Source organism: Aristolochia californica, unplaced genomic scaffold, assembly GCF_029961685.1.
Source record: "Aristolochia californica isolate CCGP_79_NKW_82.1479 unplaced genomic scaffold, dmAriCali1.0.hap1 SCAF_7, whole genome shotgun sequence".
Classification (NCBI taxonomy): Eukaryota; Viridiplantae; Streptophyta; class Magnoliopsida; order Piperales; family Aristolochiaceae; genus Aristolochia; species Aristolochia californica.
In genome coordinates, this window is record NW_027182268.1 from 2695570 (window position 1) to 2719173 (window position 23604).

Genomic DNA, 23604 nt, shown 5'->3' on the forward strand with positions numbered 1-23604 from the left:
AACATCTCTTGAAAGAAAAACTTGTTGGGTCTCCACATCATAGAATTTATAACCTTTCACACCAGCTAGATAACCAAGAAATACACAAACCCGAGCACGAGGGTGGAACTTGGGGTGATGAGCAGCTAAGGTGGAAACGAAAGCTAAATAGCCAAAAACACGAAAGAGGGAATAATCAGGAGAGTGGTTGTAGATCAAATGAAAGGGTGTGTTGTGTCGTACGAGGAGAGAAGGAGTTCTATTAATCAAGAAAGTCGCAATAAGAATACACTTGGTCCAAAAAGAGACGAAAGTGCTTGATTGAAAATACAAGGACCGAGCCACATTCAAAAGGTGTTGATGTTTTCTTTCAACAACTGAGTTTTTCAGAGGTCTTTCAACATATAAAAACTGGTGCAAAACTCCGTGAGAGTGAAAAAATTCAACAAAAGATAACTCAGGTGCATTATTAGATCGAAAAACTTTGATTTTGGCATTAAACTGCTTAAAAACCATGTTAAAAAAACGTGGTATCACATAATCAGTATCAGATTTATTCTTTAATAGATAAATTCAAGTAAATCTAATACAATCATCAACAAGAGTTAAGAAAAAAACGATGACCAATATAAGAGACAGTTTGATATGGTCCCCAAATATCACAGTACAAGATCAAAAGGAAATTTTGACAAATGATTATGAGATTCAAAAGATATTCTACGTTATTTAGCAATAAGACAAATATAACAAGGATCTGCTTTTTGTAATCTAGTTACATCACAATGCAACTGATCCTTCAAAAAATCAAGTCTCTTGAAAGAAATATGTCCTACCCTATTTTGCTAAACATGGGCAAAAACATTGTTAACAAAAACATGAGAAGCAGAAGACAAATTTTGAGCATGGAGGACATAGAGATCTTGGACTTTGTCACCCTTGCCAATCGTCCTCTGGGTGGAGAGATCCTGGATAACAAAACAATCAGGAAAAAAACTTACTGTAAGGCCAGAATCAGTAACTAAAGCACTAACAAAGAATAAGTTGAATTTCAATTAAGGAACAAATAGTGTCTTTAAGTACAAGGTGAGAATGCAATTTAATATTACCAGCAAAACGGACCAAAAGGTGAGAATTATTGGGCAAAGTAACGGTAGTGTGAGGGATATCATGCAAGGAGACAAAAACATGAGATTGGGGACAAATATGTCGAGTAGATCCTGAGTCGACAATCTAGAATGGAGGTGAAGAACTTAGAGGACGTAAGGATACAGAAAAATAAGTACCTGCCAAACAGCTGGATGTAGAAGAGTCTGGAGCAGTGGTGACCGTTGCTGAGCTACTCAGTTGTGTAGAAAGCATTGATATGAGCTATTGACATTGAGTGGGGTCCAAATGTTGAATAAAACCCCCAATAGAAGTAGAACCTGGGCGAGCATCAACAATATAAACTTGATGAACAGCAGCAGGAGAATTTTGCTTGGTGTCAAATGTAGATCCAGGCGGATAGCCATGGAGCTTGAAACAACAAGAGATAATATGGTCAACAGTCTTGCAATGGGTATAATAATACTTGTCCTTGTTTTGATTCTGAGGAGCACTGGAATTCTGAATCTGGGAAGCATTGTAAGTCGGATGCGGGAGCACTGTAACCTCTGTCGTTGTTGTTCCCAGATTTATTAATCTTTGTCTTCTCAGATTTAACCGCAAATGCCATTGTGTTAGTGGGAGTATTCGAACTCGAGGCATGAGTAGTCCGTCTTTGTTGTTCCTCTTGGACAACCAGAGAAAAAATACGATTAAGAGGGGGCATCGGATCTATGAGGAGCAACTGACTACAAATATGGGAGAAAGAGTCATAAAGGCCCATTAAGAATGACATGATATACTCTATATGGTGGTGATCATTAAGATTTGTAACGCCACCACAAGAACATTTCCCACAAGAACAATGAGGACAGTAATTGTGCAGTTATTCCCAAATGGTTTTCAGCTTGGTGAAATAAGTACTAACTGAATCTTTGTCTTGACGCAAGTTCATCAATTCCCATTTAAGCTGAAAAATACGAAGGTCGTTCCGCTGTTGAAAACGATCCCGAAGATCGAGCCAAATTTCTCGGGCAAAGGCAGCAAAAATAACACTCGCAGAGAGTTCCTTGGAGACGGAATTTAAGATCCAAGAGATGACCATATTATTATTTCAGGTCCAGGAGCTGAGCATAATAGGATCAACACTTGGAGGTTCAAGGATGGAACCATCGACAAAACCTACTTTGTTCTTCACGGATAAGGTGATCAACATTGCACGACTCCAACTAGTGTAATTTTCACCGGTAAGCAGCTGCGAGACAAGGACTTGCCCCAGGCTGTCCGAGTCGTGAATATAGTAGGGATTTGATGATTCGTCAAAAATTGAACGAGTCGAACTGGCACGCAAACCAGAATCCAAAGCACCCATCGATGAATAAGTCTCCATGGAGCACTGACCACCAATGCAACTCCTAAAAAAAAAAAAAATCTTTTCACCATATCTTCCACCAAATCTCTCAAAAAAAAAATCAAATCCTTTTACACGACCTCAAAATTCAACAGTGAGCTCAAAAAAAATTCGAGCGGAAATAATCCAGATAAACTCCCAAAATATTCACTGCCCTCGAGACTTCAAAGGGAATACCCAAAGATGCTAACCTCTCAGCCAACCAGAGAAATCCAGAGAAATCCAACCGGTGCGAACAAGGCCAACCTCTCGGCCAGCAATAAAATCCAGAGACCTGATATCTCTTCAAAGAAAACACCCAAAATCCAGAGAACGAACGCAGTAAGCAAATCCAACCTCTCGGTAGAATCCAGATGGAAAATAACGGAGGAACGAAATCTAACATCTTTGCTGGAAATAACCAATGGAGTCAGAATGCCGGAAACACCAGAAATAGCCTCCCGACAGCTTGAATCGCGGAGTCCTTTCCGGACTGAGGACAAAAACCCCTTTGTCAGAAATAATGGGGAAATCGACGGAAATAATCGCTGAAAAGAGGCGAAAGAGGCGAAGGAAGAGCCGTCATTTGAAAAAAAATCAGAAAATGCGGATCAACTACTCTGATACCATATTAGAACCTCAAATGATAAAGAGTCGTTGAGCTCTGTCGTTGGGAAGGCGCAGTCGAGAAGACGAAACTAGAGAGGGAAATGTTTTTCTTATTTTATCGTTTACAAGATACAATCGGGGTTTTATACAATAAAGGGGCAAAATAGTAAAAATATAAACATTACATAAAAATGAAATAACAAAATAATTAAAGAATGAGTTACATTCTAATAGAAGTTTTACTAGGTCAAGCACATCTCCACGCACTTTACTAGTTCAAGCAGACGTCTTTCTTGTTTTGCAATTTCAATAATTTAGAGATAAATTATTGTATCTCCAGTTGAAAGAGCTATGAGATGGGATCGCCTAGCAAATCCCTGTATCGTTCAGTTTAGCAAATCCTTGGACCTGCAACCTATCTGCCAAGCTTTAATGAACTGAGTAAATGGTGAATTTTGGTTATGTTTAAAGAAAGTTTCAGTTCTTGTAACCTTAAAATTAGGACTAATAGTTTCAGTCTGGTTTGAATCCTTGTACGGCAAGATGCTAGTTATATGAGCTTTGACTTTTTTAATAAGAGAAAAAAATAGGGAGAGCACAATCGTGCCCAGATTCTATATATATATATACTTCTCTTCCTCTATCTTAGGCTCTTAGTTTTTTTCTTTTATTTTCTAACATCCGATATCAAAACTTCACCACCTAGGCTTTGAGAAGAGGAGAAAGACTTGTTGGCTTTTAGGATTCTATATATTAGGATATTGATGGAGTGAAGGAGACAGTCCAAGAGAGAGGAAGACTACATTTTGTCATTTAAAAAATAGGCCAAATTTAACCCAAAATTCTGAAAAAGTATATATTAAATCCTTTTTTTTTTTTTTAACACAATAGTAGGTCACTTACAATTTTTGAAGAGCAACAACTTACTAATAAAGGCTTCAAAGTTTGGCAATTTGAATTTTTGTAACATGTGTTAGAAATTAGACATCCTAATTTCAAATTAACAAAAATAATAATAATAATCTCAAAAGAAAAAATACACTCAAAAATACAAGAAGATTTTTATAGGTACATCCTGTTTTCCGCCACTGTAACTATGAAGATGAAATATTTTAAAAGAGAAATTATACATAATCACGTATTTTTCTCTAACTTCTCTCGGGCTGTAACTCAAGATCTTTCTCCGATGATAATTAAACCCTAATAACAAATATAAAGAGTTAATTAAACTCTACAACTTAACAATATATCACTATAAGGAATAAGTAAAATCAATAGCAGAAATGGGGGTTGCAAGATGCTGCCATTGAAGAGTTGGGAGAGGAGCGGGTAAAAGTGAGAATAGTGGATGCATATAACGGAACATAAACATTGTAGAACAATGTGTCATTGTGCACGATACCACCAATAACATTTGAGGTGGATCCGGGGTAAACGTCATGACAACGAAAGAATGAGTTTTTATTGACGAATCGGAAGACTATCGTGATAAATATGTTGTAATTCGTAAATCAAGTTGAACGTGCAGTCTTGTTTTTCTCGAAGTGCACATGCGCGCGGGCACCCTTTCCGTTGATTAATCAGAAGGTTTTGATTAATCGAAGGTCGAGACATATGAGGGAGAAGGGGGAGCGCAGTCTTGGACGACGGTGACGATGACGGCGGTGCTTCGAGATGACGGGGGGGGGGGGGGGAAATGGTTCCAGCTGCGGGACGGCTGACCCTCGGTGATGGTGGCGAAAATAGACGGCAGCTGCAGCCGGTGGCAGGCGGAGGGTGGGGGAAAGAAAAGGGATGACGGACAGAATCTAGCGAGCGAGTAGGAGGAAGAAGCGGCTCTGGGTTTTCAGGGACGGGAAAACGAATTGTCGGCAATTAGATGAAGGAGAAAAAGGATAGATCACAGGGAGAAGACGTGGGTGTGACCCGTGCTTGCTCTGACACCGTATAGAGAAAGAAAATCTTTTCTTATTTACATTAATGGAGAGTTATCCTTGAGCATACGCATCCTTTAATAATGTTCTGTTCTATCTTTTTGTCTCTATCATAGATGACAGAGGAGTACAACAGAGAGACAACCCATACCAGAGATTGGTGCAGGATGCATCGACATTTCTGTCGCCTCCGTCAGAAGAAAGCTAAAAGCCCTGAATATATAATCATACATCCCATGGACACGTTGGCCGCAAGATTAGACTTTTTTGGTTTCTGGTAAGAAACCAAATACAATATACTCATTGGTGTTTTGGTGTGCTTCCTGCGACTCTGTGATTCTAATCCAAATTCCCAATCAGATATCGTAAGCGATTGCTCCACATAACAACGTCGTTATCCTTACATAAGTGGGTACAATTAAAAAATCAAAGCTCTAATTTGGAATGTATTTGTCGCCTACCACGTTTTTAATAAGATGAATAGTTGCAGTCGAGCAGACACAAGGATCACAATGAAGAGAACTACATCAGCAACTCGCACTCTTGAGCACCATTTCAAAACTGAATCCACCCTTCCTCTACAAAATCATGTAAATCATTCAAATACCAGACTCCAATCAAAATTTACAATCGACTTACATTGATTGATCACATAACAAGGAAAAAAGAAACACAAGGATAAATGGAAGCAGGAATCTGCCCAAGACAGAGATGAAAACAAATTATACATCAGATAAGTTGCCCAAAACTCTGAGCCAATTAAAATATTGAAACCAATCCGTCGGTTCATCCTCTTGATGCAACTTCTGTAACTGGCAAACCACAAAGCCATCGCATAACCACAACCGGACCCCTCACAACAAGCTATCTGTTCTGGCAGGCAGCCTTCTAAAGAAATTCAGTGGAGCCGACGGAAGTTTGTGCCGGAATCTTGGATGCCGCAAAAGATAGAAGCCTGTGAGCAGAGCCACCACGCTAAAAGGTGTCACATATAGAACAATAGCAGCAATCAAGCAAAATGTCACAAAGAGGGCTGTGGCCCTAGGGTCCCGCCAGCTTAGCAGATTCTGCAACCTCTCCCCCTGGGTTGCCAAGTCACCAACAACAGTTTGTATCCTCCCAGCTACACTCCTCAATCGATCATATCTCATTCTAACAATGTCAGAGGGGCGAGATGTTGGGAAAGTGTCAAACTCCTCGTCTAGTTCATCAGGATGAACAGTTTCTGCATGAGAAAGTCGCGCATCCATGTAAGGAGGTTGCCTAGATCTCCACCGGAAGTACCAGATTCCAATCAAAAAGAGATAGAGAAAAATTGTAGGTAGAATCAATTCTGGATACAAAACCAGAATCAAAAAGAGAATGTGAATCAGAATGGTCGTCAAAGAGTTCTTCCAATGGCAAATTTGGTCAAACCATCTCCCTACTGCAATTAAACCACTCAACACACTCATAATTCTGAAAAAATTAGCTTTGCTTCTTCGCATACTCCAGATATGGGAATCCATATCCAACATATAATCCACAACCTCTTTCCTTAGTGGTGGCTCTGCTCTGCTCAACCTCATGGACACTATCTGAGTTGCCTGGTGCCTCAAACTATCGAGCTGAGTAACAGATAAAGGATGAAGGTAATGCATTTTGGGAAGCAATGGCTGCGAATATATATGCATCATATTAACCAAAGATGAACATGTAAACCTCACAGCCAGCTGGAGCTCCCCCATTTTCTTAACCCCAGACGGATGCAAAACCAAAAGCGGATATGAGTGGGTATAGACCCTATCAGCTTCAAGTGTTGAAAGTCGAATCCTCACCTTTCCGATCCTGGCATCCTTTGCCCCTGATGCCTTGTCGCCCTGTAAATGGCAATTATCAAACACCCCAATTGTGATAACAGTACATGGATCAAAAACCTCCCAAGTGTATTGCTCATTCCACTTAGGCATGAAGTTATCAATGATTGTCCTCGTCCGGACCCATTTCTGCCCATATTTGGCAACACAGTAGGCATCTGTGGTGCCCCGCCCATCTTTCGTCTTCATCGGCAACAGTCCCTGTGCATTCAAAATACCTAATTCCAGAACCCCAATACTGGGCTTCCACAGCTGCTTTGCAGTAGGCCGAAGATCACTACTATAGTGGGTTGACTCATCCAACACATGGTATCCACCATCCAAACAGATCCTCAAATGAATTCTGCTTGCAAACTTGGTATCCTTCTTCTTCTCTCCTTCCACAACAATATGCTTCTCAAGATTGTACCACCTTGTATTCACAGGCTTATAATCCAACCTCCTCTCCACATTCTGCAGGGGAATCACACATTTACCCAAAACTTCATCTTTGTTTGGTCCGACCCTATCCTCCACACTCAATATCAAATGCTCTTCAAATGGTTCAGCAACCACAAACATGAAATCCTCATTCCACATGGGATTCGTATTTCTACTAGGAGAAATTCTAGTTCGTAAGGCTTGATTCCCAAGGATGCCCTTGACAAAAACTTCTGGATATCTTCCTTTATCACTAGGTTGCAAGTCCTGAGCTTCAATAACATTAACTCTTACATACCAAAGCTTTGGGGAGAGATATACCTTTGATCGGATATTAGCAAGACCTTCACCGTGAACTGCTGCAGCATCTGCATGCCATGCTTCCGGAAATGCTTCATCAGCCTGGGTGCCCATCCAAACAGCCAACATCAGCTCTCCTTTAACCTTATCTCCTTTTCTGTCTTCCAATCTATACCACTGGGGGGCTAGAGGGCTGTCAGGAGGCACCCGTTTTGGCACTTCATTCAGATCAAAGATCACACGACCTATAATATCATCCTTCACCAAGTCCTTATCCTTCACCATGACTTCAATCATGGACGACTGGAGTCTGTCCTTAGAGAAGGCAAAGACCTGATTCCACTCAGGATTAGTCTTCTTTTCAAAATATCGGGTAGTGCCTTTGTAATTACCAAGCTTTACTTCTACAAAGGGATCACAGCTTCCAGTCAAGTCTTTCGCAGGGAGGTCCCTGGCTTTTACCACACGCACATAAAGGTAATGCATCTGCTCAACAAGGTCATATGTGCTGGTAAGCTTGTCTCCAGCGACTCCACCACCACCAAGGTGGGGTGAGGTCTCTTTCAAACGGTACTCCTCCGGTGGAAGAGGACGCTGCATTTTTCTTAGAAGCTAAATGGTGAGGGATGTGTTGAGACAGTTGGACAAGGGGAAATTGATGGAGCAATTGAATTGTGATGTTGAAAAGCTTCAAAAACCTAAAAACAGGAAATCGTCTATCCCCTGAGTTCCGAATCACGATTTAGAGAACCGTTGGAATTTCAAACCAGGGAATATATGGACTCCCCGATGAGCGGAGGGATAAAAACAGTCAAGGTACCGCGGAAGTAGGAAGTAAGGTAACACTTCACACACATGATGGCGGATCAAGAGACATCAGAAGGTTTAGAAGATCCTAGAGCACGGTGATGAATAGAAAGCCACTTCACTCGAACCTTGAACCACCAACACTCGAGAAGCGAAATTAAATGCCAGCAAAGAACTTGAATCGTAAATGACTAAATATTTTATTCCATCAAGAGGAAAGTAACTCTCGGGAACTTCTCGGTCGATGGAACACAAGTGTTGTGAGAATCAACGAAAACAAGTAGGAAGAGAAAAAAGAATTTCCCGGCATCAAATGGTAGTTCAGGCTAAGAACTTCCTTCAACCAAAAAGCACAAAGAACGAGTAAACAATAAAGTTTCCACGATCTTCTCTGGACGAGAGAAGACAGGGAACGCAGCTTTCACCGAGAGTCCTCGATACGAACACGAACAAGTATCTGAAAGAAACGGCAAACGGCACTGGTTAGAAAAATCTTCCAAACCATAAGCAAATAAATCAAGAATCCTGAAACTTTTTGTAGTTCATAAGAAACTGAAGACGTTTTTCTGGCTTTCAAAGACATACACAACAACAAAATAGAAAGTGAAAGAATTTTAAAACAACTTCCACAGCGTTTAAAAGCATGAAAGAGTCCGTTTAGAAGTTTCAGAGTAGCCACGGTGAGTCAAGAACGCAACATAATCACGCCATAGGTAGAAGCTTGATTAACAAATTTACCGACTTCCAAAATCTTTCCACAGTTTCAAAGGCTTCGGAAGCACAAGAATGCTATAGCAGAGGGAAAATGGCAGGAACTCCCAAGCATTGAAGTGAAAAGCAAACTTATACCAACAACTTTGAAGGCCGTAAAATCCGAACCTGGAAGCAGCGAAAGTACTACGGAAAGCCTAGATCTTTGATCCAGGTCCTGAAGATGAAGCAACGGAGTATTGCCTTACTCGGTTTTTTCTTGTTTCTTCGCCAGTTTTTCCCCTCCCGAGAGGTTGAATCCGGAGGAAAAATGAAAATATACAAATAAGGAAAAGGAAAAGAGAAGCGCTTCGAGATCTGAAACCAGAAGATGCAGAGATGCAGAGGGGGATACACCTTTTCTCTTTTACAGAGAACCCGAGGCACAAGTCGGAAGACAGTGGTCGGGCCTCGCACGTGTGGAAACCGGTTGTCTTAATTTAAAAAATAAGAAAACTCGAGGAAATCCGGCCGCGTGGCCCGTGACAACTATCTCACAGGCATCAATCGTGTTTCGTGATATTTTGAATTTTTCTCGCGTTAATGACCTTTCGGCCGACTCCGCTCCTGAGTTATAAGACAAAAAACAGGAAAGGACCACCTGAGACGTCTGAGCGAGATGGGAGAAATATAAAGAAACGCGATCCACGAGTTGTAAGAATGAAAATTTCATTAAATTGTCTCGCACGATAATTGTGATTATGCGCGCTGCTGCAGGGTGAGAATGGTGGTTAGCCTCTGTGGCCGCCAGGGAGAGGTGAGGGCGGGATCCAGCTGTATTTTTTGTCGGCGCTAGAAAAAGAGCAACCGTGCCCCATCTATCTCTGCCACTCTCTCTTTTGAGTCTACTCTGATGCAGGAATCCAGGTTCTCACGCTCGCTTCTTCTTAGGAACGCATCTTGCGTTTATTGTTCTAGGCATTGGCCACTGTCGGAGGCTCGCTCTCTTCGCTTTCATGGGCGATGCGGTAAATAGTTATGGGAAGTTCTGCTGCACACCGGTGAGGGGAGAGTGGCCGCCTGAGTGAAAAGCACGCACTAGTTTCGATTGATAAACCTGTAGAGAATGGAGATTTCAACCGCCTACGTTCTTTTGAAAATTTATACATTGTAGTTATCAATTGTCAATTATTTCGCTTCATAGACAATGGTTGCGGCCGTTTTTTGTTTACGGATGAATTTGCCCATTTCTTCGATCGGGATCTTATGTTTTTTTTTCTTCTGGAAATAGACGGGATTGGCGAATAAAGAGAGCAGAGGCAACAAATAATGAAGACGACGAAGAAAGTGCGTAGGTTTTGTTCTGTAGGCAATGTTCTGGCTCTCTGGCGTTTAGAGGTTGTTGGTTAGGTAACTCGTCCTCTTTTTCTTCCTTCCCGAATCTCGCTTGCTTCCTTTCTGCTTTTTCCTGAAAATTTAACAGCTTTTCCTTTTCTGGCTTCCGTCTTGATCGTATCTCTGTGTGAGTACTCTTTTTCTGGATGGAAGAACAGTGACTCGGTCGTAGAACAAGATAAGAACAAAAGTTCAAAAGATAACAAATTACCTTTCCGAAAGTTGGATTTAAGAAGATCTCTCGAACCGATGAGCTTCATCTTCCCTCTCGTGACCTATCCAGAGGAATCAAGGCACTTCTACCAACATCCGACCTCGTCTCCATTAATGACCAAGGCAGCGGTTATTAAACCATCTACCTACAAGAATCCACGTGAGATCTCTCCAGCAATTGCATGTGATCCCAAAACCCAAAGTAAAGAATTGTTGAACCTCAGGTGAAATGTGGAGAAAATTAAGATGAAAAGTGAAGTAAAAAAATGGGGTTTGTAGAAATCCTGTAAAGTTGCCTCATCAAAGTACCAATTTTATGCTTAAAATGCTATTCCAACAAAGTCCAAGATTCAGCAAGTAAAAATAATTGAAGAAAATCAGGTATTGCCTTTTGTAGAGTTTGAAGATGAAGTCCAATCATCACTAGTGATGCAAGTTTTTAGAGTACTTCAATCGTTCAAAAAGACCTAGGAATATGGAGTTAGGGAATCCTTTTTATTGCCTAAGTGGATCGTCTAAAATTGAAACTATTCATAATATAGATAACAAAAAATCAAACATTTCAAATGTGAGACTCTACAATATCACCGCTCTTTGGCTTGTTAATATTATCCAAAAGATCGGCCTGTTAGGAGCAGAAGACATAAGTACTTAACCCAGACCATAACATCACACCCCGCCCCACTTGAACCGCGACCACAACGGCTCACTAGTCGTAGCGATAGGTCCCACTATCCCTTCATCCCAGGATTGGGGTTTGCCAAATCAAGGAGACGACACCTCCAACGCTGCGGGGACTCGAAGTCAGGACGTAACTCTTGCTCTGATACCAGATGTTGTGCACCTAACCAATATTATCCAAAAAATCGACCTGTTAGGAGTTGAATACATAAATACTTAACCCAAACTATACCATTACACTACTCTCAATATTTAAAAAATTTAGTCATTTCTTTAATATAATGATACTAACTGTTTATCCACTCCTGTAACTTAACATATGCAATATAAACATCATTAAAATACCAATTTATTGTTACATAATTTAATTAAAAAGGCGAAGAGTAGTATTGTAAGATATTTCCAAGCATTTAATTATGTGACTAATAAGCTCCCGTTTATCATCACAAGGGCAATTAACATACTCATAATCAATATCACACAAACGAACAGAAACTTTTCTAAAGTCCATAGCAGTTTTAAAGATTAACAAATTTTGAGCTCCATCATGTAAGCACATCCAAACAAACACCTCCACGGTAAATGTTCATGAAATATAGCATTCTTAAAAAATGTCATTCTTTTTAGGTATTTTCCTCACCAATGCAACATCCGATTTATTTTCTTTAAAAAATTTACTCGCAAAAAAAAATATTTTTTTGTATTTTATTAAAATATACTAATAAAAATGAAATAAAATAATTTTCTTACAATTTTATAGAAGGGTATTATTAGATGTCAAGTTAAAGAAAATAAAAAAATATAATAAAAATATTATAATTTTAAAAATATTTTCACATTGATGACCTGCAATAAATTGAAGGCCATATAGACTTCCTTTGTGCTTTATTTTTATTGGGGAAGTCGACAAGTATCACATTTGATAGTAATCGCTGTCCAAAAGCTTCTTTAAGCAGTCAACAAATAAATGATAGTAAAGGCCTAAAGGCCGAACCATCGATCGCGTGCGGAAACAGAAACCTTTGAAATCGGCCCACGAAGTCTCAAAAATCTGGACCTTCTTCTTTTAGGAAAGGTAGGTCCAGTTCGAGTTCCAGTTTCTGTTCCTGCTCCGTGACCTTTTTTCCGAGATCCACTTTTCTTTATCTCCCTTTCCGTCCATTCTTCTCCCAAGTCCGATCAGTGTCTCCTTTTCTCCCTCTGCTCGTAATGGACGACGGAATCGAAACCTCGACCTCCTCTTCCTCCCGGAGGGAACCCGTTTTCCTCCGTGCGAGGCGCGAGCCTTTCGAGTATGGCCTTATTCCCATCTCTAAGCTCATCTTCCCCGATGGGACAGCCACCCTGGCCACACTCAAAGAGAAACTCATAAAAAATTCCCCATCTTCCCCTCGCATTGACTCGCCTACCATTTCTGATACCCTTCAGATTTCTCTCGAGAACGCGCGCCTCGTCCTTGACACCTTGGCCGCTGTTCTTCCGTCTGATACCGATCCCCTTGTTACTGCCGGTCCCGAGGATATCGATGCCGTTGGTGCTGATATTAATGATCTGATTTTATTTCTTTACATTCAGTCTTATAAGAGACTTCTCCCCCGGTCGCACAAGGACGCTGTTGCCGTCGCTGATGTTTGGCCTTCCACTTCCGCCTTTGATGGATATCTTTCCGCGCTCTCGCCTTTACAGGTATTATGGTATTTTGGTTTGTGTGTCTTTGTTTTATTTTCTGTTGTTTAGAACTAATTTGGCTCGAGTAGTTGTATTATTGTTGAAACGATCCATAATGTGGTCCAAGCGGTTGAATAATTTTTTGAGATTAAAAAGAGGGTGGGTGTTGCTTTAGAAATGCATTACCGATAACATCTCCAAAAAATCGTAAAATGGAACCGGATAACATCAGAGGTTGTTGATACGGAAAAGAATTACCTTAATACAGCTGTTGTAAACTAGTGGTTATTCTTTTGCTTCTCTCTGTTCTCCAAAGAAAAATGTCTAATTTTTGTTACATTCCTCCTATTAAACTTTGATTTTGATATGATAATGAGTGGACAGAGAGATTCGGGGTCGATAATCATATGGTTCCATAATATGAGAGCTAGCTTGTCACATGCTTGTAGTAAATACGAAAATGATTATAGTGTTGGTCTGCAGCTTGTGCGAAGCAATAGCCGTCGGTTTATGCCATCTCAAGCTGATGAAGAGGCTCATCAGTTGTCCTATTTACAGAAACACCTGGGTAACATACTTGCTTTACTGGCAGAACCTGCAGAAAGTGAGGATGAGGAATCTCTGGTTTGTGTTTCTTTTTTCCCCCATTATCTCTTGGTTTAAATGGTGAATAGCTGATATTTTTCTCTTTCATTTTGATATTAGCTCAGCAAGCTCGATTTTGTTCTTTTGGTTTCTTGTGTTATTTTTTATTGTACATGCCTATATTTAAGCCTAATACATTCTCGAGTCCCACTTTTTGTGTTTATTTATTTACATCATGAAAGGTTTTTCCTTGGGGTTATTTGAGTCCCTGAAGCTTTGGGCTCTCTGTAGGTTTTGACTCTAGAAAGGTTTGAGCATCTAGGAGTTCTCATCCAGTTTGGTGAAAAGGGATCTGAAAGAATTCCTCTGGGTCAAGCTGCATCCTTTTTTGCAAATTCAGATCCAGACATGCCAGCAGTTCCTGTTCCTGCTACACAAATACATGAATGGATCCTACAAAATATTTCTGTCTCTTTGGAGCAAACTGTGGAGAAAACAGCAACAAAAGACAATGGCCCTGTTGATGGATCTGATGTGGATGTGACCATGGCCGATGCTTCCATTGGTCAGCCAAAGAGCCAAATTAGGAGCCAGACTACATTTGTGGAGGGAATCTCAAAGACTTTTGTTACAAAGAATGCCTCTGAAATTAAAGGGTCCTCTGTTAAGGTGAGAACTCATCATTGCACCCTTCTGTTGTGTTGAATGATGCCTTAATTGCTTATATTGTCGAAAGTGGTTGACTTCAGGTATCATGTCATATTCATGTTGGTGCTACTGCCTGCAATACCATTGGTATTTTTAGTTTAAGATTCCTTTTCTGATGAAGGTGTTTTTTGGTGGTGTAGACTTGAGATTTTACACCTTGAAGAAGACAAGTTGAGAGAGAGAAGTAGGAAATCAACCTGTGTCGGTTTCTTTTAATTGCTGCATTAGGGTATTAATCTACCCCATCCATCTGAAATACTGTAATGGTAAAAGTCATAAATACCCTTCGTCACATAAAGACAATGAGACCACTTCAAGTCATCTACCTAAACTACCCCTATTTAACACATAAAACAGAATGCTGAACTAATTAAATAAAAAATTACAAGACTGCCCTTTCTTAACTTTTCGTCACTCATTACCCTCCCTCAAGCTAAAGCATATATGTCTAATCAGCCTAACTTTGTACATGGCAAAAGGAACACCTTTCTAGGTAAAGATTTGGTGAAGACATCTCCCAGTTGTTCAGAAGACCTTACATAAGGGGTAGAAACTTTCAAACAACTCCGCTTCTCTTATAAAATGGCAGTCAATCTCTATGTTTTTGGTTCTCATGGAAGACAAAGTTACTTGCAATGAAGATTCCTGCTTAATTGTCGCAGAACATTTCCATGGGCTCGTTGAGTACAAACTTGAACTTAGTTGTAAGTCCTTTAACCAACATCGATCCACAAGTAGTGTGGGCCATTGTTCTATACTTTGCTTTAGTACTAGATCTGTCCACCATTATTTATTTCTTGCTCTTCTAAATCACCAAGTTGCCACCTACAAACGTATGAATTTTGTTGTGAATCTTCTGCCCAACCTAGAATTGGCTTAGCTATCATTAGAATAGCCAACTACATCCAACTTCTGCCTATGTGAACGAAAACTTAAACTCTTCCCAGGAGCCCTTTAAGATATTTTAAGTTTCAAACCAATGTTTCGTAATGAACTTTTCTTGGTTCCTCCATAAACTAACTGATAACTCTAACAACATAGGTTATATCTGGACAAGTAACAATAGTATATAGTAATTTTGCAACCAACTTGTGGGACTGAGTTTTGTCTTTTAACTTTGGATTTCCTTCATCATGTAAATCAGTGCTCATATCCATTGGAGTTTCAATCGGTTTTGCTCCTTACAATCCTGTTTGCATCAACAAATCAGTAATATATTTTCTTTGAGACAATACAATACCCTCTTTGTTGTGAACCACTTCAATCCCCAAAAAATATTTTAGTTTACTCAGATCTTTGGTCTAAAAGTGTTATTTGAATGACACTTTGGTTTCTTCCATTCCAGCTATGTCATTCCCAGAGATGACTAAGTCATCTGCATAAGCAATCAATATTACAACACCTGATTGCCTCTTGCTCACAAAGACTGAATGATCTGATTGATTGCGTTTAAACAAAAGCCTATCACAACTTCAATGAATTTTTTAAACTAAGTTCCTGTACTTTGCTTGAGATCATAGTTAGCTTTCTTCAACCAACAAACTTTCCTCTCCACCCTCCGAGCAACAAACCCCAAGGGTTGCATCATGTACACCTCTTCTTGAAGATCACAACTAAGAAACACATTTTTAATATCTGATTGATATAAAATCTAGGCACAATAATTACAACAGATATCAAAATGCAAAATGGAAGTCATCCTAGCCACTACTGAGAAAGTGTCAAAGTAGTCTATCCCATATGTTTGGGTATATCTTTTTGCAACTAACTTGGGCTTGTATTTGTCAACTGTGCCATCAGCATTATACTTTATGTTAAATACCTATCTGCATCCTAAAGGTGTCACACCAGGTGGAGCTTGATACAACTCCCATAAACTACTAGACTGGAGAGCCCGCATTTTCTCCTCCATTACATCCACCCGCTTGCAATCACCTTTAGCTTTCTCATATGTGTTAGGAACAACGCAGGAGGATAAGGAAGACACAAAATTATGAAAATTAGAGGATAATTTTTAAAGGAAACAAGAAATAGGACGCTTAGCGCAAGACTGAACACCTTTGCTTTTGTGATAAGAATATCTAAATCTGAAAATTGATCTGAGGAAGATCTGCAGAAGAGTTGGACGATAATGGAGGGACATTAAGTGTGGGAGCATAATCTGTATTACCTTGCACAAGCTGTTGTGCTGGTGGTAATGTTGTTTTTTCCCCTTCTTTTGTATATTTGAAAGGCTTACAAGGAACCTCAGCTTCTTCATGTTTAGTGCAGGACGTATGCGCCTAAAAATAGGCATTGCATGGACATAGAGGAATGTGAGATCATCTATAGACGCTTTGACTTGATAAAAAAAATATGATAATCTCTCAAAGAATGTAACATTTGCGGTGATGTGCATTTTCTTGTGACTGGATCATAGCATTTGTATCCTATTTGGAATCTGAAATATTCGAGGAACACACACTTCACTATATGTGGGGATAATTTATCTAATCTGTTTGAAATACTGAACAAAACCTATACATCTAAAGATGTGAGGAGGCAGAGGAATCAATGACAATGAAGGATCTGATTGAGATAAAGGGGACTGACCATCTAGAGCACTCAAAGGGATCTGATTGATTAGATAACATGCAGTTAGGATTGGCTCCTCCCAAAATCTTTTAGGTACTTTCATTTGAAAGAGTGGGGCATGTGCAACATGAATTAAGTAAAGATGTTTTCTTTTAGCTACTCCATTTTGTTGAGGAGTACATGAACATGATGTGTGATGAATGATTTCTTTTTCAACACAAAATGATTGGAATGTAATGCTCATGTATTCTTAAAATTGTTTAAATACATTCAATACTTCTAAACTCTCTTTCAGTAGAAAAATCCAAGTAACCCTACTATAGTCACCATCAAATGTAACAAAGTATTGATAATTGGACACAGTATTAGAATGAACTAAGACAAAAGGTTTCAAACTTCTTTTATTGACCCGATTAGGGAACATATTACAATGATGCTTCCTGAGCTCACAAGCTTCACACCCAAGAGACCCATGTGACTCTAAAGACAGAAATAGCTGACGAAGTTTGACATAGGATGAATGATCAAGTCTCTGATGCCATAAGTATATGTTTGGATCTACTTGTGAAGCCTTCTATCTAAGGTCAATTCTTTCTGTTAGATAATACAGACCATTCTTTTCATGCCATCCTCCAATCATCCTCTTCGTTGGTCAATCCTGGAAAACACAGATGGAAAAGAAGGTATGGACCACCTAAGCAAGTTTGTGAGTTGACTTACATAAAGAATATTAGTAAGAAATTTAGGAACATATAAGACTGAAGAGAGTGACATGGATGGATTAATAAGAACTTCGGAGCCATCAGCTAATGAGACAAAACTAAATGAAGGACTGTTTTGGAGAGAGTTGAAAAGAATAGACTTACTGGCATGTGAGTCGTTGCACCTGAAACAATGATCCAAGATTGAGAGGAAGACTTGCCTAAAGAACAAGATAACATCCTTGGCAAGCAAGTGTAGCATTGGCCGAAGAAGATGTGAATTGTTGCAGCCCATAGGTTTGTATAAATTGTTGAAACAGTTGGAGTTCATTTTTATTGATAGAAGCAAGATCTGGCCACTGGTTTCCTGTATGACTTGATTCGCTGAGTTTGTCCCAACATTTTTCAGGCATGTGATCAGTTTGGCCATAATGTATATGATGTAAACTCTTGGCCTTTGCCTCTTCATCCACCTAGTCCACGACCTCTTCCTCTTTGGCCACCTCCACATCCTCTTCCATTGCAATCATTCAGGTTAAAATTGGTATTAGTGTTGAAGAGTTATCTTCAACCTTAAAAAGTTGACACATGTCTCTTCAAGGACTGCAGCGTGATCGTACAACATCATAATTTGGTTTATTCCTCTCAGAAGGCTAACAACTTGATGACACATTTAATGCCTTTCACGGGTTCTGCATCTAGCCGAGCCTGAGCTCCAAACTTGAGCTGAACTTGAGCCTTGAGAATTTTGCTCGAACTGAGTTCGAGCTCATATATAGTCCCGAGTTCAAGCTCGAGCTGGGTGATTAGAGTTTGAGCTCGACTCGGCTTGTTGTCTCCCCAAGTTATGACTTAACCCTTATGGATGGTAATTCTCCAATTGACACTTTGACTGGCTTTTGTATTACTTGCTGACTTTGTATAGCCATGGGCTGTTTCTGATGCTATGAGGATTCACCTTCTCTGACAAACTGGCAATGAAAAAAAAATGCTCTAAATTTCTAGACCTCAGTCACGGCCTTGTGCATTCTAGAATGTTTCATCATGTCCACAGTTTCATAAAATTTCAGATCTCCTTCCATGTGTTACAAGAGCTTGGGGAGCTCTTCTATGGCAAACTTCTGTTATGATTGATTGTCTAGGTTTCATCAATTGAGATGAGGTATCTTTTGTGTTAAGGAATAATCCCACATAGATTAGTGAGTACAAAGATCTTAAGCTTATTAGTTGGGAATTTCTTTTCCTAAGTTGGCTAGTCATTTTGGAATAGGTCTTAGAACCCAACTTCACATGGTATCAAAACAGGTATTCATATGTGGGCCTCTACCCAAATTATCCACTTGTAGAGCCACAAAAGAGGGCCTACACGTGAGGGGGAGTGTTAAGGAATAGTCCTACATAGATTAGTGAGTACAAAGATCTTAAGATTATTAGTTGGGAAAAACGTTTCTTAAGTTGGCTAGTCATTTTGGGATAGGCTTTGGAAACCAAGTTCACATTTTGAATAACTTGTTTTTCTACAGATAAGAGAGAACCAAGATAACAAGTGATAGGCAATCTGGATTGCTTCATTCTTTCTGAGTGTTGTGTGTATAGTGCTTGCAACTATGTTTGTGTATATTTGTAAGCTTTATTTGTGTTGTTGCTTTATATGATGTTCTCTAGTCATATCATTTTACTTTTACAGGTTTTAAACTGCCATGATTCAGTGATCTATATCCTGGCGCCTCTAAGATATGCTACTGTATATGGATGCTCTGATGCAACCATTGTTCTTGGAGCCATTGGTCGGGTAATTTTTTTTTCTTATTCATTGAAGGGAGACACATAAATCATGACTCTTAAGATATTACTTTCTATGAACATTTTAGGTTTTCATTTACTTCTTGTTTTCGTGGTATCCAAGTGTTTTTCTAATGCTTCCCTTCAGTGCACTCATACACATGCATTTTGCTCATTGACTGGATCTGATCTAATATTGCTGGATCACATAACATTATCTTGGATAGTGAAATTTAATAGTTTTACTGACTTCACTCCTGTTTGAATTGTGCCATTTTACATCCTACTAGGGCTGCTGTTTCTGTTTATTGTTGTACTAGGTTTTGTGTAGCTACTTGTATGCATTGCTAATCTTGCCTTCATGCATTCACTTGGACCTGTTTCGGTGAAGTTGATATTTGTCAAACTTGTTTAAGCTTTAGGAAGTTCCTTAGTTTCAGCGTTCAAGTACCTTTCTCAAATAAAGTACCTTTCAAAAAAAAAATCATCATTTTAGCACTTAGTTTGTCATAGAGAATGACTCGAGAACTTTCCAGAGTTTGAGTCCATCTGAACAACTCTGCAATTCCATTTGCTTCTGCAGTCTGTAAGAGTGGAACACTGTGAAAGAGTACAGGTGATTACTGCTACAAAACATATCTGCATTGCCAACTGTCGTGAATGTGTGTTCTTCTTGGGTGTTAATAAACGACCACTGATTCTTGGGGATAACCATAAGCTGCAGGTGAGAAAAATTTGGTAATTTTTTATACAGACAGAAGAAACTCAAATTATTGATTTGATTATATAATTTGCATGTGCTAGTGCTTTTTGATTTGTAGCCGTGCAAACTGAGAGACAGCTTTTTTTTCTAATCACCAGGTGGCACCATATAATACATTTTACTCACAGTTAGAGGAGCACATGGCTCAAGTTGGTGTGGATGCTGGGATCAATCAATGGGATAAACCTCTGGTTCTGGGGATGATTGACCCACATGATTCATTATCTCATTCGCCTGGTGTTTCTGATGTTCAAGCTGAGTCAGCAGCATGTGTTGAACCTGATCAGTTCACAAACTTTCTGGTAAAGCTTATTCCTTGTAGGGTCTTTTGAACACTGTAATACATGCCTATCCATGATAGTCTGCATTAGAAATTAAAGACGGTTATTCCTGACTTGCTTTTTACAATACACCATTGTGCAGATACCTAACTGGTTTGGAGCTGAATCAACTAAGTCTACCAAATGTAATCCGTTTCTGCTTCCTGAAACTTATATGACGGTCCAGAGGAAAAATGTGGGTGAAAATTCTTTGGCCTGTTTCTATAAACTGTTTCATGACCTGGTTAATAATAGTAGTCATTGGGGATGGTACAAAAAATGTCCTTCTTTTGCCAACATGCGATAGTACACTAAATATTTGTCATTCTTTGGGCAACATGCAGTGAAAGGCTGGTTGCTTACACAGCTTATCTATGTTTAATATCTTTCAGCTTGTTCCCCGATAACAGATTCAGGCTTCTGGGTTTGCAGTTTTCGCCATGCAACTTTAAAGTTTTTACACTTAATACAGGGAACCTGCTGAACTGGTTATTGTTGTGTTTGGGATTAAGTACAACCTTGCAACACTTTCCTCTCAGTTTAGTCAATGTAACCAGGCACCACCCAAATAAAGTGATTCTGTATGTTTCAGTAGCTTTAATCAATGAGCCATGATGCATGATAACGTCATTCTCTGCTCTCTGTTTTAATAAATTAATTCTCCTTGAAAAGAACAAGTAACATGCGGTGATCAACAGCCTTGCACTTTTTTAATTGTCATTGCTATTCTATTGAGCTATGATTTGCAATTGTCTCTGGTCCAGCAAGATGTTTCAATTGACCTCAAACAAGCTTTGAGGGAGGTGCAACTTGAGGATTCAAGGAAGCGTGAATTAGCATCTGCTCTGCATGTCTACTTTAAAGACTGGCTTTACAGTAAGATCACTTTCCACTACTTCAATTTACTTCTTATATTTTCTGAATTAGTCCACTCAGAGGCAAATAGTATGGTTGAAACGTAATGTGTATTATTGTTTTAGATGGTCAGCTGTGTAAAAGATCTTATCGCAAATAGTATGGTTGAAACGTAATGTGTATTATTATTAGGAAAAAAAAAGATCTTATCGCAAATTATCCGAAGCAGTCCACCTACTAACCTTTATATGATCAACTTTGGAACTGAAAATGATTTACACACATGTGATTTACCTTACTCTAATTCTTGGTGTAGAGGGTGAGATTGTTTATTTTTGTTTTATGTTCATGTTTTGTGGACTGGACCTATGACCGAAGAGCCAAATGGGGGTTTTCTAGTGTGAGGTCTCAGGTTTGAGTCTCACAAGAGTAAGGGAGTCCACATATATGGTTGCCTTATCCTCCAAATCCTCAAGGTTTTGCAGATTCCTACCTAAACATATTATCAGAGAAAGGTGTGCAAAACAATCGACAAATTTGGCAGCTTTAACTTGGTGGTGGTAGTCCCTCGTCTACATGTACTTAGAACTAATTTCTCTTCCAATATAAACACATCTTATAGGGTCTTGAAAGTCTTTTCTGATCCTATTCAGTCCAAGTGCACTTGTTATCTTTTTTATTTGAACATGAACCTACTAGCAGTTTGCCTTGCAATGTCTGTAAGGCGCAAGCATGAGTGTCTTTTTGAACAAACTCTTTTATATGGTGAGTTCCTCCTTTTGAACATGAACCTGCTAATGCTTTGTCCTTAAGCATGGGTAATTTGCAAGGTGCTGGCAAAGAAAGGCTCTTGGCAATAATATGCTTGAACTTAAATACAATGCCAAAAGACAAAAGTCTTTGGAGCATCTTATCCCGTCAAAAATATTTCTCAGTTCATAAGCATAGAATTAAGGGATTACTGCTGGAAGAAGAAAGAAGTTGAAGGGAGAGGCAGGAAAGTAACCTGTGTAATTTGAATTTGTTGGATTAGGGCAGAGATCAACCCCTCTTCTTCTTAAGCACAAGACAAGGGCTAAAAACCATAAAAGCCCATCTATATATGAAGTAAATAAAAAGACTCTTTAAGTGATCTGACTAAGCTAGCATATAATAAAGAAACCCTTAAACTGAAATTACAATACTACCCCTTTAAGCTCTCATGACCCAATGATAAGAAAGTTTGCTTTAAGTGCCCACTGTTTGAAAGTGTTGATATCTCTGTGATGGTCAGGATGTTGCAAGAATTGGCATGTAGTAAGCATTTTAGCTTTTCTTCTCATTGAAGTTTATGATTCTATGATCCATTATGCATAGAAATGCTAGTACTTATGGTAGATAGGGTGAGAAAGCACCAAACAGTTACATACTCGATTCAGTTCCAGAAGTTGTATGGTCATTATTCCATCCAACTCTTATGCATTTTCTGAACTCAGAATATGGCTTTAGTTGATATAAAAAACAGTGACTGTCAACATTAAGTCTGAAGTCTTCCAAAATTAACTTACTAACAAAATTGAAATAAGAACATGCAAATGCAATCTTCTTGGACTTAGCAATAGAATTTGAGATAACAATGAGCAGACATTTTGCCACATTTGAACCACCAATATGGTCTTATGCAAATGGAAAGATGGTAACTTATTTTGTCTACCGTATGCAGCTACTGGGAATATTCGACAGCTCTACTGCCTTCAAGGGGACTGAGCATGATTTGGTCTTCACCCCATTGTTCTACTTTGCGAGGTTGTAAATTATGGATAACATGTCTTTTAATGGTTTATCATCCCATTTTTGGGCTTTGCCCTGTTTTTATTTCCCTGAACTGCAGGCTGTAGAGAGAGCTATCAATGTATTGTACCGAAAGCTCCTTGTTTGCCTGTATCCACAGATAGAGCGGCAGTGTGAATATGTTGGCAATTCATCCTGTCTTTTTGTTTCTCTAGGTTGTTTTCTTTGTGAAATTAGAATGAGGGGCTCTTCGTTGATTCAACATGGAATATGATCCTCTTATGTTTAAGTTAGGTTGAGAAATGGTTGACATTGAACCTGGGGATGACTTGATGAGTAATAAGTTTAATGGCACGTATTCTCTTTCTTCTTTTCCTTAATTTATTTTTTCTTATGAGATTAATCGTGTATGAGCTGTCTGGAGGCTCATTTCAAGATTCTGATAAACTCTGATTACTGCCTGAGATGGCATCATATTCTGCCAATCTTTTGGTGTCGTCGCGGCAGGTTCGTGAACTGGG

The 23604-nt window shown here is 39.3% G+C and overlaps 2 protein-coding genes across 3 annotated transcripts; one reads left to right on the top strand and one right to left on the bottom strand.

Moving 5' to 3' along the window:
• Window positions 1-5574: 5574 nt before the first annotated feature.
• Window positions 5575-9472, bottom strand: LOC137937701 (FT-interacting protein 3-like). 2 transcript variants are annotated; one of them, XM_068782822.1, is made up of 2 exons: window positions 9258-9472; window positions 5575-8835 (listed from the first exon to the last, which is right to left on the bottom strand). In XM_068782822.1, the coding sequence occupies exon 2, from the start codon at window positions 8169-8171 to the stop codon at window positions 5850-5852; it is 2322 nt and encodes a 773-aa protein (XP_068638923.1). In that variant the 5' UTR covers window positions 8172-8835; window positions 9258-9472; the 3' UTR covers window positions 5575-5849. The 2 variants fall into 2 exon arrangements, with proteins under 2 accessions (XP_068638923.1, XP_068638924.1); XM_068782823.1 differs by lacking the exon at window positions 9258-9472 and adding an exon at window positions 9117-9213.
• Window positions 9473-12475: 3003 nt separating this feature from the next.
• On the top strand, window positions 12476-23581 carry LOC137937702 (uncharacterized). Its single transcript, XM_068782824.1, has 9 exons — window positions 12476-13043; window positions 13509-13649; window positions 13902-14279; window positions 19281-19385; window positions 19959-20099; window positions 20237-20440; window positions 20562-20654; window positions 21223-21334; window positions 23016-23581. The coding sequence occupies exons 1-9, from the start codon at window positions 12567-12569 to the stop codon at window positions 23057-23059; spliced, it is 1695 nt and encodes a 564-aa protein (XP_068638925.1). The 5' UTR covers window positions 12476-12566; the 3' UTR covers window positions 23060-23581.
• Window positions 23582-23604: the final 23 nt, after the last annotated feature.

Coding starts and splice junctions, on each gene's coding strand:
- LOC137937702 (XM_068782824.1), top strand. CDS start 12,567: ATGGACGACGGAATCGAAACCTCGACCTCCTCTTCCTCCCGGAGGGAA. Junction 13,044..13,508: donor CCGCGCTCTCGCCTTTACAG/GTATTATGGTAT, acceptor GTTGGTCTGCAG/CTTGTGCGAAGCAATAGCCG. Junction 20,441..20,561: donor ATCAGTTCACAAACTTTCTG/GTAAAGCTTATT, acceptor ACCATTGTGCAG/ATACCTAACTGGTTTGGAGC.
- LOC137937701 (XM_068782822.1), bottom strand. CDS start 8,171: ATGCAGCGTCCTCTTCCACCGGAGGAGTACCGTTTGAAAGAGACCTCA.